At 37.8% G+C, this 18,373-nt stretch overlaps 1 protein-coding gene across 1 annotated transcript; it reads right to left on the bottom strand.

Moving 5' to 3' along the window:
* Positions 1 to 426: 426 nt before the first annotated feature.
* MAT1A (methionine adenosyltransferase 1A) lies at positions 427 to 17,977 on the bottom strand. The gene is made up of 9 exons (XM_005015768.6): positions 17,623 to 17,977; positions 10,097 to 10,174; positions 9,131 to 9,253; positions 7,329 to 7,441; positions 5,659 to 5,802; positions 4,740 to 4,958; positions 2,395 to 2,577; positions 1,755 to 1,888; positions 427 to 1,180 (listed from the first exon to the last, which is right to left on the bottom strand). Exons 1-9 carry the CDS (start codon positions 17,714 to 17,716, stop codon positions 1,078 to 1,080), a joined length of 1,191 nt encoding a protein of 396 aa, XP_005015825.1. The 5' UTR covers positions 17,717 to 17,977; the 3' UTR covers positions 427 to 1,077.
* Positions 17,978 to 18,373: the final 396 nt, after the last annotated feature.

The following is an 18,373-nucleotide window of genomic DNA, read 5'->3' as shown; positions in this document are numbered from 1 at the left end:
ATCTAGTGGCTAGTTCTTCAGTGAGAGACTGCTGGACAGGGCAGTGGTCCAAATTTTAACCTCACAATCTACTTTTTTTCCAATGTTTTTGCAATTATTTCTATTCACATTATTTTATATCTAAATCACATAAAACCTGGTAACCGATACAATAACCATAACCTAACATTTGGGAGTAAAAACTAAGGGAGAGAATACTGTCAAGTGCAAACATACGAGTTAAAAATCAAATACGTTTTCACCAAGTTTCTATTAATCAGAAGGACTACACAGTTATCACATGTAGTGAAAAATGACTTTGTATCACAACTCCAAAACATACTATAATTCATTTTTGTTACTAAACAACACCCTTACAGGGGTAAAAGAGGCTATGTGGAGCCAACCATTATACTGTAACATTAAAAACATAGACCAAAGGAGGTATAAATGGTAGGAAAGAGCATTTTATTGTATGATTGCTTTATAGGAGAACACATGTTTCAAAAACACAGGTAATTGAAACACAACAGTAACAGCACATACCCAGTGAGGAAGATTTAAATATTATATATATGTTAACATCTTCTACAGAAGAGGCCGAGACACTGTTATGTGATATCCAGCCTTCTCCCATCAAAGCAACCCCCAGTTGCATGCAATGCTAACTCCAGTAAGGAAATTGGACCCCAGAATTTCCCATTGTCTAATTAGAAGCAAGAGATCTGCCGACCCTTAGTCAGAGTTGGGAAAGTCATCCTTTCCTTTGCCCACAAAAGGTTTGAGGCTCAGCCATGGGTTTGAGTACCTGAGTCACATTTTGCCTTTATCAAAAGAACCAATAGAGCAGCAATAACAAGTAAACAACATTTTGTTGTCATATGCTGATTAAAAGGACTCCGTCTTTGATATCTTAGATAATGAAAGACACTGAGGGTTAAAAAAAATCAATTTCCAAGAAAATATCCTTTTCTTTCTCTCCATTTAAAATCTAAAATTCCACTCCTTGAATACAAAGCTGTCAGATTTCAATTTTGGGAGCATCCTCATATTAGTGGACTTCTCTTCCTTGGTGTTTTTAAACAGAGAGAGCAAGTGTCAAAATACAAGTTTTTTAGGCACTTCCCATGAGAATTCGTTTCTTCCAAAGTGACCATAACATGCAGTTTTCTGGTAAATGGGCTTTTTTAGGTCTAAATCCCTGTGAATATTAAAAAAGAAAAGAAAATTCTTCACATTATGATAATCGTGGTATTTAACAATAAAATCCTGATGTTGATACCCATTTCACGCCCTTTATCTATGAGGCATTTCTGGAGATGCAAACACACTGGTGAACATGCTCAAATATGAATTATAAAACTGACAACAAAACTTAAACATTAAGTACTGTAGGGCTACAAAAATTACGAGTTTTAATGGAAAAGAAGTATCTCTATTTCCTTTCATAAAACAACACATATTTCTTTTTAACAGCAAGGTTTAAATTCTTGGGATAAAAAAATTATTCATTTCAATTGTGTAGACTATATAAGGCCAAAGGCTGAAAGTGTGTGAAACTGGAAAACAAATGTCACCTTTAAAAATATGGCACACTGATGGATCCATAAAAACTATCAACTCCAAAGTCTGACAAAAAGTCTCTTTTGTAGTGCATAGAACATTTTAATGCTAGCTTTGGAGGCTACTTATTAAATTGTAACATTGAATGGTTTTGTAAGTACTCAGTTCTAAGATCTGATCGCAAAGATATTTATGTATATGTGTTTCCATACCTGACAATGACTCCAGGCCGAAGATCAAAGTTTTTGTGCACAATGTCCAGCAGTTCTTTCTCTGTTCTTTGTGAAGTTCCATAAGTGAATAGTGAAATGGACAGTGGTTGAGCTACTCCTATGGCATAAGACACCTACAGCAAAAAATACAATGCAATTATCAAGTATGACACTTTGGTGGGCAAGAGAATACAAGAGACCAAAGCACTCATTCCTGAGCCTTCTGAGGAAACTGAAGGCCTCTGCTTCCTGTCCTGTAATTGTATAATCTGTATTTGTAGGGAAGAAAAAAAAAAGAGAAACCTTTGAAAAAACTGAAGTCTCTGGACAAATTTCTTCTTCATTACCTAGTCATCCCATGTTCATGACAGTAAGTGTCAGAGGGTTAAGGGCTCAGGAAATGTCTGGAAAACCTGCTGATAAAATGAAAGCTAGGTGACACATTCCAGCTTCAGGGAGCAGATGGGCTGTTAGCCACATTACAGCGGTCTTGAACCAAGCACACCAATGTATTTCTTTCTCCAGCCCCAATCCAACTGCAAGACAACTTCAAGTACAGTGCCTTGTATGACATTTGCTCAAGGTAAAGCTGAAAATGACCTATCTTTTGGAGAAAAGCAACATCCAGAACAAAACATACCTGAACCAGAACACGGCGACAGAGCTCAGCTTTCACAAGGGACTTGGCCACCCAACGGGCTGCATATGCTGCTGATCGGTCCACCTTTGTATAGTCTTTTCCAGAAAAGGCACCACCTCCGTGGGCTCCCCAGCCACCGTAAGTATCCACAATGATCTTTCTACCAGTAACACCAGCGTCACCCTAATTCAGTAAAAGAATTAGGCCATTTTACAATCCACTTTATTATAACTCTCAAGACTACACAGCCCTCTGAAGACCATGCATATATAAGTTCGCCACTTACAGATTGTTCTGGGATAGCTGAAGGACTTCTCAATGAGCTCCTACAGTGGCTATAACTGCTCTTTAAAGTCAGATTCGTAAAATAAGCCATACTTGACTGGTGTTTGGTAGCCAACCAAAGAGCTTTACATCTAGAAAGCTAGAGCATTCGGTTCCTGCTTCAAAAATATGGGAACACTATGGGAGCCTCAGTCTAAATGCAATCCATCTACCACAAACAAACAAAATACAGGATATTGCTACCATAATACATGCCATAAATGAACCACTGAGACACTTTATGCTGGGTTAAAACAAATAGATGAGGCTTTCATTTCTTTTGGCCAAAATCTGAAGTAGGGTGAATACCAAGTCTTTCCCTTTAATTTAAGGTATGCCAGTGCTACCTTGCACACCACTACGTGGAGGCTAGCACTCAGCACTTCTGGTGCGGTATCACTACAGAGACTGTCATACAAGTATATGTTAAAAACACATTTCCAGCTTCAAAATATTTACACTCTTATGCAAACGATACAGAACAGGTATGGAGTAAACACCGTTAAAGGTAATTGAGAAGTAAACATTAGAACAGATACTTATATACAAAAATTGTAAGACATTAAATAGGGAAACACAGACAACCTTTTGGCTGCCTGCACAGCTATCTTGCTTGCTCCTTGTAAGTATTTGATATTTTCATTCAATCTAGGTTAGCTGATCACTACCTGACTAATTATCTGACCCCTTATTTAATAAATTCTAAGTGTTCTGGTGTGAATGGAAACATAGTCTAATTTAACATTCAGTTCCCACTGCTGTGGGCAGGCTTGAAATTCCCTTTCTATACAATATCATGCCAGTAAAATTCAGCTGCTGGAATGTTTGCATAGCAAACACAGGAGGAAAGCCAAGGTTTTCCTTAGAAAGACCGAGCACATACACAGACTAAAACCTTTGGCACTGTTTGTCCCATTCTGCTAAGAAAACAGCGAGCTGAAAATCTGAATTGCAGATAGCTGAGCTTGCCTAAAAGACCCTGTCCTCCTGCGCTTCTGCTGCTTGACTCAACCCTTAATTTCTGACTATGGCACAGACAGGTGTGGTGGGAACACCTTGTGTGCCCTTATGACTTGACAGCAAGTGAGTGAGAGGAAGAGAAATGGACAGCTGAAAAGAAAAAAAGCACACTTCCATTTAAAGGGGCTGAAGAGCACACATAAATTGTGTGGAAGTCACTTCTATAATGAGTTGTGATGTCCTTATACTACCAGCAGGTGTTACTTTTGAAAAAACAGTGATAGCAGCAAAATGACTGACTACGGCACAGCCAGAATTCAAGGGGCCACTATGCTTGGAAACAAGGTGAAAATCCCCAAGTGAGGTACGCATCTTCCTTAGATGAATGAGGCTGCAATTTAAGACAGCCTTCCATAGCTTGCTTTATTAAAAATAACACTTAGTTGTACTCAGAAAGTTCATGACATAACAGACAAGGAAACAAACAGTAATTTTCTGATTGCTGCAACACATCGTAAATTGTGCAAGTCCGGTAATGATAGTAGTGGCTGTAAGGCCATGGACACACAGGCAGATTGACCCACACTAAGTAAACTTATCCAAGGCTTTAAAAGCTGCAAAGATACGCTGCAACATGTCTGCATTTGTACATGCAAACATAAGCCATACAGTTCCACCACAAGAGCAGGAAAGGTATTGCTGGTTGACTTACGGGTAATTATACTATATTTTACAATGTGTGCAGTTTAGGTCACACCTCACAGCCTTGCATTTTTAGTGGTTGCAATTCAGTGCACAGCTGAAGAATTTCGAATGTGTAGCCTTCTGCTTGGCATGCAGCTATGATTGCCACAGGTTGATTTTCTAGAAGTTACAGCTCAAGTTTGGCTATCCATTTGACTATAGTCTAGACTACCAATGACACACAAACTTATAGTGATACGCTGGTTGCTCCTCATGATTTAGGACTGATGTGCTAGATGGGCTGACCATTTCTGTTAAGGCACACACCCACTGACAATAACAAGCTGATACAAACAACAAAATAATATGATTCAAACCTGAGGTCCTCCAATAACAAAACGTCCACTAGGCTGAAGGTGATAAATAGTTCTCTCATCCAAGTATTTTGCAGGGACCACGGCTTGAATTACACGATCCTTCAGGGTTTTGCGCATGTTCTCCAGCGAAATGGTTTCATCATGTTGTACGGATATCACAATGGTATGAACGCGCACTGGGATGACTGCTCCATTCTGCTGGATATACTGCACAGTGACCTGAATAGAGCAGGGAGAAGGGGGGAAAAAAAGCAACCCACCGTTACTATGAATTGTAGCTACTTATACATCAAACCTCATGCTATCCTATTCCAAGAGAAGAACTGCAACAAATTGTCAATATTGATATTATAATGACCACTGCTCACCTGGGGATGAACCCTTCTTCTTCATTCTTCATTTATGCAGTGGTGAGGAAAAAAAGAGTTGATACTGACAGTTTGGTTTCCTATGAAACTGTCCACAATGCACCTTTTGGTTGGGATTCCTAGCTACACTGCCAAGCCTCAAAAATTTACATTCTTAGTGCTTCTTCAAAAAAGGCCAGTCTAAAGCCCTAAATACAAATAAAACCTTCAAATTTCCTGTTACTTTTTCAACCAGCACCAAGCATTCAGATCTAAAGGGTTTAATGTTCCCTCATCTGTATATGGCTAATGCATCTAACACTCTGATACAGGTTAACCATTTTCCAACAGTCGAAGAGACTATTGTAAGTCTGAAAGTTCTTCATCTGCTACTTGTAGCTTTTACAGTAGCAATCCTGATACTCCAACCACCACTGATTTTTTCCATTAAGACCATATAACATTTTGCAAAAGTAAAAAATGATAGTTTTCAATCACTTGGACTATCCATAAATGATTGGATTTCTACTCTGCTGGTAAAAGAGAGAAACCAGAATGACGGCAATATTTACCTGTGTCTTAGAGTCAGGCCTCAGCCAAGGAAGCTCTCCATTGCGCCTCAGCTCTGCTAACCTGGCATTCAGTTTATGAGCAAGAATAATTGTTAGAGGCATACATTCCTCTGTCTCATCCGTTGCATAACCAAACATCAAACCCTACAGGAGGAGAAGAGATACTTCAATTACTGTTAAAAAGCACCACAACTAAAGGCAAGGAGATTTCATCTGAAACAAAAAGTAAACAGTACCCTCGGGTTTACTTTCTACTCTTTACATTATAGTCCAAGAAGCATAAACTGGGATCAGGCTCCAACATGCTACAGTGTAATGAGAAACAAACTGCATTCCAATAATTTTTTACTGAGGGCCTGAAAATTTCCATGTTGGGCAAGCAATGTGGACAAAGACTGAGAGGTGTCTGTGAAAAAAGTTTCCTCAAGAAAAGATCCGTTTGAGCAAAACAATATCAGGGCTATTCTGTCATGCAAAAGGTGTTCTTCCTGGTCTGGAAAGGCTGTAGAGGCTTTCATGTATGAATACTGCCACTAACTTCTACTGCAGCTCACATCTGACATTTCAGTGGGATAGAATTTGGATGTTGCTTAAAAGAGGTACTACTCAACAGTTAAGGTTCCTGCCCGAGATTTGCAATACCGCATGCTTCTAGTCACAGCTTCTACTATTATGCGGTCACATACCCTGCATCACATTCTCATCTGTTAGGCGGTTAGTAGCATTTTCTGTCTCCTCACCCAGCACATGCTGTGATATAAAAATAATAAAGAGAGGTAGCTATTCAACAGGAAGGGAGACCATGAAAGCGCCAAAAAAAGTCAGGCGTCTTTTCATCTTCTGTAGCTTTTTTTTTTTTTTTTTTAGCATTTTAATCTAGTCCTCAAGGGTTATTTGAACAATATTAGCTTGGCTCCTGAACTCTGATATGGTTCTCAACAGCATTGTTATAAATTACATATTACTACTAATGATACCTACTGTAAATGTTAAACTCATTCATACAGACATCGGTCAGATTATGGAGTTTTTATGTTAGCATCTTTCTCTTGGGAACACACAGTAATTATCTACGTGTGTTATTTCGCTCACAGAAACACAGCTTGGACAGCCTTAATTATGTGGAACACCTACCATAATAAAACAGATCTCTGCCTCTGGGAAATAAAGGAGAATTAAAAGTACTCTGGCATATTTGCCTTCATTGTACTAATGCTGCAGACAGTTGAAGCATCGCCTAATTTTTTGCTGTGTAAAATCTCAAGAGCTTTGTGAAAGAGGAAAGATCTTTTGTTTATTCCATCGTACACAACAAACCAGGCTGCAAGATTAATAGTCTAAGGAATCTAAAACTCCTTAACAAACACACGAAAAACATAAGCAAAAAAAAAAAAAAAATTGCTAATTTCTGAAGGACACATTCTGAGCTAGTACAAACTGACAGAGCTCTCCTGACTTCTGTGGAGTACCATGACAAACACCAGTTAAAAGCCTGTCCTCAAAAAACTTCCGACTGCTTTAATAAAGATATGTTTCTTATTCTGGACTAGCCCAAGATGGACATGTGCAAATCTTCAGATGGGCTTTGTTTTAGAAAACTGGGCAATGAGGTGGGGTAAGTTCTTTCCATTCAAACAGCTTTAATGTTTTAGATATGATGTCATGTCTACCTGATCTCCAGCACCAACATCTTCTTCATCCCTGTGTAGATGAACACCCTGGGCAATATCGGGTGACTGCTGCTCCAGTGCCACTAAAACATTACAAGTCTTGTAGTCAAAGCCTATTTAGAAAAAAGAATAGTGGCAAATTATTTTCTTCTGTTACAATTGAGGAAAGTAACATGTAACCACACAACACAATTTTCATTCTGAAGGATACCACATTCAGAATTCACAACCTAACTACTGTTTCTTGTTACATTTTTGTCAATACAATGCTTTCATTCTTCTGAGGAGGTGATACGGTATATAGGGTCGCCTTTATTGATTGTTTCTGTTTGTTTTCTCTTGCTTTGGCACCCTATTGCCAAGCCAACTCGGGTTAGGAAATGCTAACTGGAGAAAACTAGTTTTTAAAAAAATTGACTATTTGGGAGCCTGTCCTAAATAAACAATGTTGAAAACCTTTTTTTATAAATTCTTATGAGCTGACATTAACCTCTAACTGAGGGATCTGTTCCCTGATACACTATTTGTAATACATGTAGAGTATGTACCTAAATGTCTTATGGGAATTTGTGTGAGAGCCATAGACAGAGGAAAAAAAAATTGAGTCTCACAGCAAATCTGGAAGTAGGAAATTACTTCACATTAATTTCAAAGACCACAAGGAAGATTTTAAAAATAAAATCACAGACTTGCATATGATTGTGGCAAAATTTTCCACCTTTCCCTAGGTATATTAAGAGTAATTTGCATCTCTCCAAATCCAGCATATTCTAAACCTGTACCTACTGCTAACTGTTACCCACACTCATGTTCATCCAATGAAACTTACATACACATCCATATGCATACGATCCATTTGAAGAATCCTCACCACCCGCTTTTAAATAGGCTAATTAGAGAAGTAAACAGTATGTCTGTGTGCAATTGGTTTACCCTTTTGTGTACTTCTGCATAGCAGGTGTTTTTTACAGGGTCACTGCATCTGCCATTATCATTAGGCTGTTTGGGTAAAAATCAGTTTTGCAAACTGCTAAATATGACAATACTTTCTGGAAGCCTTGCTGCTATGTCATAATAGAGGTAACTTCCAAATGTGTTGCTATACTATTCTCCCAATACATTCTCCCTGGAAATTTAATAGCTATTGAAGGATTGCAGGAAACTACTGTTTTTAATTAAAAACCCTTAAAAAATGTAATTATTGTTAACAGCATCTTTGGAATACCTGTAGTGTATAAAGAGATACATGGCAAATCAGATGGTGGAATGAGTCTGGTATATAAATCATTTTGACTTTTCTGTTATTTATATGACACACAAACCTGACCTGGACTGCTCAGCCTAGGAGTTTGCTCAGAGCTAATAGAGCACCTTGTACAGTGAGAACCTGCTCTCCACCTGAAAATTCTGGATGCTACTGCAATGCACATACATAATGATAAAACAAAATGAACTGAGTTTCTTTGTCCCTCTCTTTCTGACCAAAATGCATTAATCAGCTTGCAAAATAACAGATTCACGTTCTCCCAAGTTTGGGTTAGTGGTAGGTTCTGTGGCTCACATTCATGCATAAAAGTCGATTCTGCCTTCTCCTTTTTAGTTTTAACTAATATATGATGTTTTTTTCTACTTACAGGGATAAAGCCAGAAAGCGTATCACGTAGCACCACGTAAGCAGCTTTCACACGGGATACTCAGTTTTTATCAGGCTTGCTAAAGCCCACATAAGGAAGTGCTGACAGACCAGGTTTGCAGTTGCCTATTGCTTGCTCTTCAAGGATTTCATAAGATTTTCCACCAACCTTTAGCTGAATCATCATAGCCAATGTGTCTAATTGCATCTCGGACAACTCGTTGATAATCCACAATAGCACGAGATGTGATCTCCCCACAGAGCAACACCATCCCTGTTTTGCATACTGTCTCTGAAAAGGGAGACGGAAACAGGATTAAAGCAGCAGAATAACCAGTCCACTAGGACAAACAACTAGGTTTGTGATGATGGTGATTTAGAGAAATATACTGGGTATATACAGTATTAGTACTTTTCAGTCATATCTTCGGCAAAACTAGCTCCTTCCATGACCAATTCCTTTCATGATTCAGTGATATGCAGAGTCATTTAGGGAAATGTAGTATTAAACTGTGATTTTTAAATCCCTTTAATCTTTAATCACTCTAAAATATATTCTGAGGCTAAATAATTCTCAACAGTGATTAACTATTTTGAAAATGTGCCTCCAGGCCAAGGAGGAAGAATGTGAGGATGGGGTTTAGTTAACTGAACTAGGAAAATGAGTGCTACAACTCATGGTACAACTGATGGTACAACTCTGTCTAAAGAGGTATCAAGAAAACAAGCAGTTACAGGGTCTAACACTGAAAAACGAGGACTTTATTAAATATAGTAAATGTACTTTTCAACACCATACAGGATATACTTTTTTAACAACATACAAATACTCTTTAAATAATCCACCATGATGAAATAGAATCTGTTTCTCAGAATATTCAGTTGACACACAAAATTAACAATCTTGTCTGTCCTTCTGTAGTTATTCTATCCTTCTGCTACCTGCTCAGGCTTCAGTCTTTGTAAAAACTTCAGTTCCTTCTTGTTTCTCCTTCTCTTGAGGACTGTTAATTTTTACATATTTTTGAGAGTAAAATGAGTTAGCACACGACACCTTCATGCTCTTTGCGAACATATCAAAAATAAAAGAACAGTGACTGGATACTGACTTAAACCAAAGGAACAAAAAACTTACCACAAGCAACCTTGGCATTTGGGTCCTGCTTGAGATGGGCATCTAGTACAGCATCACTGATTTGATCACAGATTTTATCTGCAAGACATCAAGGTTGTTATTCAAAACCAGGGCACTTAATACAAAATGAGGACCGTTTGCATCCATTTCAGCAGAAAAGTGCTTTAGTAAGGAATTCCTTTATTGCTTATTGCTTATTACTGAAGTATTTAGGCAAACTAGATAAAAAAAGTCACATGCAACATCCTGCAAGCAAAACCAATAGATAGATGAAACTTTTACTTACTGGTGTAAACTAATACTGACTACAACCTCACCTGTAGTTTTCTGCACATCAGTGTGAAACAAGTTATGTTATGCATAGAATTACCTGAGAGGCTGAGGTAATGTTCTACTCCTTGCCTTCTCCTTGTCTGCCACAGCAGTATGCTAACAAGAAGGTAATATTCCACCCCTAACTTCCACCTCCCCGGCAAAAAGTTGGACTGTACCTGAGTTACACAGCTGATACAGCCTGACTAATAGTTTAAATCACTACACGTAATGCACAGCTCAGTGTCAAGCACCTGTTTCAGGTTTGCTGCTTCTCACTGCTTCCCACAATCCTGCAATGTCATCTGCTCTTAATCTCTGCATCCCACTTGAGATGGGTGAGTGAGGAGCAAATAGGGAAACAAGAAGGGGTTACCAACTAATGCCTGCCTGAGATAAATGTCGAGTATATCCTCAGTGATATTCCAACTACAAAGGTTTCATCTCAGTTTTATCTTTTCTGTTTCTTTTTCTTTTTTTCTTCTTCTTACCTTTTTATTGAATAATGACTCTTTATTGAATAATGTAGCTAATCTATTGAACACAAAAAAGCAGCATTGATAACAACGCCTATCACCTAAAAATTGTAATATTTCTAATATATTTTAATTTTATTGTTCTAAAAAATACAATGTCAATTATTGCATACAATGTTTAGGTGTTGCCATAACATGCTCTATGGCAAAATAAACATCTTCTTCCTTGCCATTTGCAACTCAATCTGTCAGAAAGCCATGTTTTATACCAGTATGTCATTTGAGTTTTTCTACATTTAATCTCAGGTCAAAATAAATTATTTTATCTCATGAGGAAGGTGTACATTTAGAGGGGACAAAATCAGAAACTAGATAACTAATCTGGCTGACACTCATCTCCCATATTAACCACTTCAATATGAAAAGAATGAACACAAAATATGTTTAGCAAACATAGCCTGCAGTAGAACATTCAGCCTCATGAGAACTGTAAGTGGATTACTAAATTTGGGACAATTATTACCAAACAGGAATCAGATACCATTCTTGCAATTTAGTTGGAATTCCAAATGAACCTTGTATAGCAAGACTGGGGACAAAGGTAGCAGGACTTTGATTAAAATGTATCTCTGCTTGCTCTCTTCAAATTTTCAATTTTGTACTAGACAGTAAAGTCATATTTTCAAGGAAAAAAAAAAAAAGTGGGACAGCAGAGCAATTGGGACTGGATGACCTCAGGGCATGTACACTCCAACTGATTAAGACTTCTGTACAGCCTTTTTTCATCATGCAGAGTTTCTATGGCACGAAAACATTTATCCCTGTTCTTGTCCTACATGAGGCATGTCTCATCTACATTAGATATCAATGTCCCATACTAGTAAAAGTTGCCTGTATGTAATATATCATTTATTATATACAGACTTCTTAAAACACTCAAGAGGAACACGAGTAATCCCATTACTGATTTGTCCCCATTCTTCTTTATGGCGCCTATCCAGTACAAAGAACCTTACATAGATTTTGCAGGTTTATATTACTTTCTTACCTAAAACTTCCCTGAAAATTTCTCAAGGGAGCTTTAATAGGCAGTTAAATGAAAAAGTGCATGTAGCAAGATGTTTCCATGCCTTTTTTTATTTTTCCTGAAGTATATCATTAGTATCTACACTCCTTCATGTTATTGGTAAAAAAAAAAAAAAAAAAAGCTTTGTTTCCCTCATGACGAATTAGCACATCAAACATTTGTGAACAAAGAATATAGTCTTTCACAGAATTGGAACTCTTATCTTAGTGAAGCGTTACTCTGAAAAGCTCATGATAGTAAACCAGATGAGGGGTCAGCCACAAAGATGTAATTATCTCCATATAATAGCACCAGTGAGACTCCTCCAGGAATACTTAATTTTGGTGGTGGCATTTAAAGATCATGGAACCATAGAATGGCTTGGGTTGGAAGGGACCTCACAGATCACCTAGTTCCAACTGCCCTGCCATAGGCAGGGATGCCACCCACTAGATCATGTTGCTCAGGGCCTCATCTAACCTCTGGTCTTGAACACCTCCAGGGATGGGGCATCCACAACCTCTCTGGGCAACATGTTCCAGTGCCTCATCACCCTCTGAGTGAAGAATTTCCTCCTAACCTCTAATCTAAATCCCCCCTCTTTTAGTTTAAAACCTTTCCCCTTCATCCTATCATTATTCGATTGATCAAAGAGTTGCTGCCCATCTTTTTTTTAAGCCCCCTTATTTGAAGGGGACTTATAAGAAGCTATTGGAAAGTTTTTAGGACAGACTGAGAAAAACATCTCAAAATTGGAAAAGTGTGCCTTAAAGGATGAAATTAATCAAGCTCAGTCTAGTTTTGAAAGGCTGAAGGAAAGGTAACCTACTTAAGGAAATAACAGCACTGGGTCAGTCTCTAAAAACCTGAAAGATAGTATACTGAGGGAAAAGTTTCTGTCTGATAGGCAATAACGTAACTGCATTTGATAGCTTGAAAATAGAGAGAAAGATGAAGATTCTAAAAGTCTATTCCATCTAGAATTCTGCAGGATCCCTTATTCCTTCAAAACTTACATTAGAAATGTTTTTAAAAGTACAAATGAAACCCAGCCATAATTAATACACGTTTGAAGAATTCTTGCATGAAATTTCATTACTTGCATATAAAGTTCAGGCTGGATTATACATCAGAAGACCTTCTGGTCTTTAAAGTCTATGTGACAATTTCAATCACTGAAAATAACCACTTTGGATTAAAATAGGCTCAGACAAATGAGTTTGATAATTCATGCATGATCTGATTGCTGGTGCCAGATCTGAATCCTAGTGCAACTAGACACCTTTGTTGACAAATACAGACACAAGTATCAAAACCAGAAAAGAGAAATCCAGCAGGATGATCAGCTGCTTAATGCATCATATTGAAGGTCTGTCTATTAGGAAAGGTCTCTAGTAAAAAATAAAACCAGGCATTTCTATATTTAGCAATACTTAGCAGGCTTTGTGCGCCTTTCATTCCGTTATTTAAATTCCTCATCTCGACTGTCCCATTTCTCTCGTAGCTGCTACATATGACAAAATATGTCTATTATTAACTTTTTGATAGAAAAATAGAAAATATTTCACAATATTGAAAAAGCAATGTCTAATCTAAGGATTTCTTGAATGAACAGGAAAGTATTAGAGAGCCATCAATTATTATTAGGAAATCCAACCATGCCACAAAGCTAGCCTTATGGCAGAGATGCCAAATGGCCATAAATCTATCTCCTGCTAACTATAAAAGGAATGAATGAGTCCAGGAGAGCTGATGATAAACCCTACTAAAATGCCAAGTTGTCAAATTATGAATTAAAGAAGGTATTCAACAACAAAGGTGATCTCCACAAATTAGGAGGATCTTCAAGCATCTTTCTGCATAGTTGATTGTAGGTTTATTATGTGCTTCTAGACTACATTGCCAGCATAACAGTTAGAAGTGCTATATCCTTGAAAATTATATGTTCTGTAACTAAAATCAGTTCTATCTGCAAGTTCGTGGGATCTCCCCACACATTCATCACAAATAAAATCTACGAACAACAGTAACAAACAAACATTTAATTCAAAAGGCTCCACCCTTTGAAACCACAAACAGGTACTACCACACGTCTGACTTTGATCATGCAGTAACTATAATAAACATTAAACATTTCAAAAGGTAAAGTTTATTTTCTTAAAAACCTGTGAGTGTCAAAATCACTTTGGGTAGTGCTGTTTTTAAAGATACCTTATTTATGTCAACAGAACTTGGAGGTGAAATTGTGCATTCAAAATATGAGAAACTGAGCATTTCTCAGTTTTCTTATGAACGATGAAAAATGAACAGTTAGTAACTATAGTTACTTATCTTGAACACTTCATCAGAAAATAAACATTCCACCAAAAAAAAAGTTTCACTGGAAAACCTTCATATAGCTGAATTGTGCTGTATTACATTTTTCCTATTTAAAATGAGTGCTATTTAAAAGCACTCTTCAGGAGTGCTACTTGAAAATGGCAGTGGTACTTCAGTGTTAACACTGCACTGTTTAATCAGCTTATCTTACATGTCCTCTTTGTGCAGTTTACAGAACAATTACATATATTAGGTGTATATAATGTTAGACATCAGACATGCAAGCATCAACTGGCTTGAAAAATCTGTATATTCTGTTTTTGGTTTTTGTTCTGGTTTGCTTTCTTGGGAGTGTGTGGGTGTAATTTTTCTTCTGTGGACCTCCAGAAGATTAGCATGTTTTTAACACAGTTGGAAGTCTGAAGGTGCTTTTGGCAGATGTTTTTTTCCCATACTTTAAAGAGATTCCTTGATACTTACTGGAAAACGGAATGACATTCGGTTTGCAGGGAAGCCCACCTGATGCCACACCAGAACGGGGAAGGATTTAATTCTAAGCGGTTTGGCACCTGTAAGACACTGTGGGTCACAGTAACACACAATGTCTTTCAAAGCACGATGAAACCACTGTGCAGCATGGACAGACATTTCTGGATGGAGGAAAATGGAGCAATGACAAAAAAAAAAAAAGCTAGGAAAAAATCAAGTTATTCATGTGTTTTTATTACATTAAAAAGGAGGAGGTATTATATAAGTCCTTGGAGAGTTTGGAAATCACCCTACTAGATGCCAGGTTTAAAGACCTTCTGGAAGGGAGTCCAAAACTTTTTACCCACATTGTTTTGAAGAAGCGGGACTGAGAAGATGGGATAAACAGAGTTCTCTGGGTTTCTTTGGAGAGCATAGGTAATGCCTATATGGTAATTACTGCTAGCTATTACTTGCCTCTATGGAATCTGAGCTTCTTAATTACACAAAGCTTTAAAGCACTGCACAGATATAAGGCGGCTTTCTATATACCCAAATAAATAAGTATATAATTTCCCCTGCTTTGTTTATTATGAAGGAAGACTGCACGAGTGCATTCAATCCCAAACTAATATAATCAGAACAATTCAAATTTCCACCAGACAAGGATCTGGTTCAGGATCTTTACTTCACATAATGCCCTCTAGCAAAATTATACTATCGCATACAGAAGGGAAGTAATCAAGAACGCGCAAATTATCCATTTGATATGAAACAGAGGAGCTCACAACTCACAATAGAAGTTTAGTGTTACTGATAACATCCGAAGCCCAACTAGCCCGAGCCTCAGATGCTGGCCCCAGTTTTAAGAAACAGCCAAGGTTTTCCTGGGTATAAAAAGCTAATGGCATGTCTACATCCCTAGAGTAAAACCATAGCCAGGAAAAAGGTGGATTGGCCAGAAGTAAAGGACAATTTGCTGTCAGAAGCTAGACACCTCTCTGAGACCATTAAGACCTTTTGCTGGACTGTGTTCAGGAAAAAGAATTTGCAGGACCACCCAGACAGAATTATTTACTGTCATCCTGTTCTCACTTCATTGGGCAAATCTGGTTCTTTCTTTTGACATGGGTGCTTGGGTTTTCAGTATTCTATATCAAGACCTATGTTGCTTAGAAAAATACAAGCATCACAGAATTGAAAAAGTCCAATAAATTTCAACTTTCCACTCCCTCAACAAATCTCTTGGGTCTATAAATCTCAAAATACCCAGAGATCTGGCATGCTCTGCCAGATGAGATGCTGCATACAAATCTAACAAGTGATAACATTTTCTCAAATGTATATCCATTTCAGAGGTGGACAATGCTCATAGGACATAAAAGAAGGCTTACCAAGAGCCCACAGAGTTTTTGGAAATAAAGAAGGCAATGTGAATAACAACTGAAAAGTAGGTCAAATTCTAAAACAAGAAACAAAACAAAAGGAGAACTGGTTAAGAAAAGGAAACTAAGGGACAAAGCTAAACCTGGTTTTAGCTAGGTTCGATTATATCTTTTCCTGTTCGGAGATTTCTCTATTACTGCCCCAAGGTGATTAGAAAATGATGGGAGTAATATCAGTTGTGTCCTGTCATCTTCAGAAATATCATTGCTCAATTTAAAATCACCTTACGGGATAACATTATTTTTTCTATGAAAGTATGTTGTTCTACAGCTGCTGGATGTAATTATACACAAATTTGAGACGGGACCTACATCCCAAGGACTGAATATGGTTGTCATTTTCTGATGGTGTTACATCAGAAAGAACCCCAACTGGCTTAACCTGATGTAGCTGCCTTGAAATTGACAGCAATGGACTCAATTGCATCAGCCATGGATTTGACCTGCACTTAAAAGTTCGTAATATAGAGGAGTACCAGAACTATCAATATAAAATTCTCACTTTTGAACTTTCTGTTCTCTGTTATCCACCATTTATGTTTTACTTACATTACATGAGTCCATATCTGAAAAAAAACCTTGCACAAGGTACAGGATGCCAAGTTGTGTTCTAAAATAAATACACTTTTCAGGACATCAAAGAGTTTATTGTCCCTTGGATTCATTTGGGGGCACACTTGTTGACATAAGGTACATGCTTAGGGTAGATGAATATTTGTTTTCCATAAAATCAAACTCAGCTCTGCTGACCATACATAAATTTTAGCAAATAACTGTCTGCTGTTTGCTTAAACAATTCCATACATTGCATTTATACACAGATGATGAAATGGGGGAAAATCTATCAATAACTGTGCCACATGCAGCTGCTGGGACCACTGATTTTTAAATGCTTTAAAATAGCCTGCTCATAGATATTCCTGTCATAGGTGACAGTTTTAGAGCATAGCATATATATATAAGGACCCCTAGTGATATGGAACTTGAGAAGGAAGCTATGCGCTCTTATCCATATGTGAAATTCTAGTCTACCAGAGATACAGAACTGTCAGATACAGTACTGTCTCCACAGTACTACTGAAAAAAAAATTAAAATCAGATGATAAGGAAGGAGTAGCAACCATGTACCATTGCCCTCCCCACTGTAACACACACCCAGCAAAGGCACATGAAGTCCTGCTGGAAGCACCCTAGTTGTAGCAGTTTTCTAGTTATAGCAGTTACTGCTAGCTATAGCACTTCTATACACTATGTAGAAAAGGTCCAATGGAAATAACGTTAAAATCACTCTGTTACAAAGACTTTCTATAAGACTAACAAACAGGCTTTTAAAACTTCCTCCAGCTTCCAAAACTTCTTCTTAATACTTCTTCAGGCTTTTAAAATGTTTAACATGAAAATATTTTTTCTTTTATGTATTTGCCACAGTGGGCTTCTTACCTGGATGCCCTTCTCCTACTGACTCCGATGTGAACATGAAAGCCCCTTCATCATCCAGCGTGTAGTCACATAAACCATCCACTGGTCCATTCATGGTTGTGATGCTTTTCCAGGTGGATTATTTTAAAATGCGGTTGAAGAGTTCTAGCCTTAGTGCCTTCTGTTAAAGATGAAGGTTCTTTATTAGCAGGACTGTCACCGTCTTCACTCACTACCTGTAACACTAACTTGAATTCAGCGTGTGATTCTGGAATGGGCTGGTATCTGTGCGTGCATGCAAGGAGTATGCATGTGTCTGAAGTCTGTATCCCTACCTAGCCTGATCTGTCAGTCTCTGGGCTGCTCCTATATATGGAAAAGTGAAAGTGCCCAGATAATCATGTGAGGAAAATGGAAGAGCCCATTTCTTGGTAGGGGAGTAAGTTAATTTGGGGATATTTCACTAATTAACTTTGTTCTTGGCAACATTCTAGATTCAACCTATACAAGATTGGATACCATAGGAACTCTAATGAAAATGAAGTAATCCAGGAGTACTGGTGACAGTTCAGTTTAGCTGCTTCTTCAGTTTGTGTCTCCCCTTGTTCTGGGATCTGTGTTGTGTTTCCAACCGTGTGTTGTGGTTTCACAGGGATAGATGAAAGATCTGTAAATGCACGCCTTTTGTAGCAGAAGACTGGGAGAAGTTTGTTCTGCATCATGCAACTGTATTTTACTGTTCCCTTTTCATCTCTTGAAATGTAGCATTCTC

The sequence above is a fragment of the Anas platyrhynchos genome, chromosome 6 (genome assembly GCF_047663525.1).
Source record: "Anas platyrhynchos isolate ZD024472 breed Pekin duck chromosome 6, IASCAAS_PekinDuck_T2T, whole genome shotgun sequence".
In the NCBI taxonomy this organism is placed as follows: domain Eukaryota; kingdom Metazoa; phylum Chordata; class Aves; order Anseriformes; family Anatidae; genus Anas; species Anas platyrhynchos.
Note: the sequence above shows the minus strand (reverse complement) of the source record. Positions and strands in the feature narration are given on the sequence as shown.

Excerpts from the sequence above, each read along its gene's own strand:
- MAT1A (XM_005015768.6), bottom strand. The coding sequence starts at position 17,716 with ATGAATGGACCAGTGGATGGTTTATGTGACTACACGCTGGATGATGAA. Across the intron at positions 10,175-17,622 it reads AGTAGGAGAAGGGCATCCAG|ATAAAATCTGTGATCAAATC; the intron begins GTAAGAAGCCCA and ends GATGTCTTGCAG. Across the intron at positions 5,803-7,328 it reads ATGTTGGTGCTGGAGATCAG|GGTTTGATGTTTGGTTATGC; the intron begins GTAGACATGACA and ends CTCCTCCTGTAG.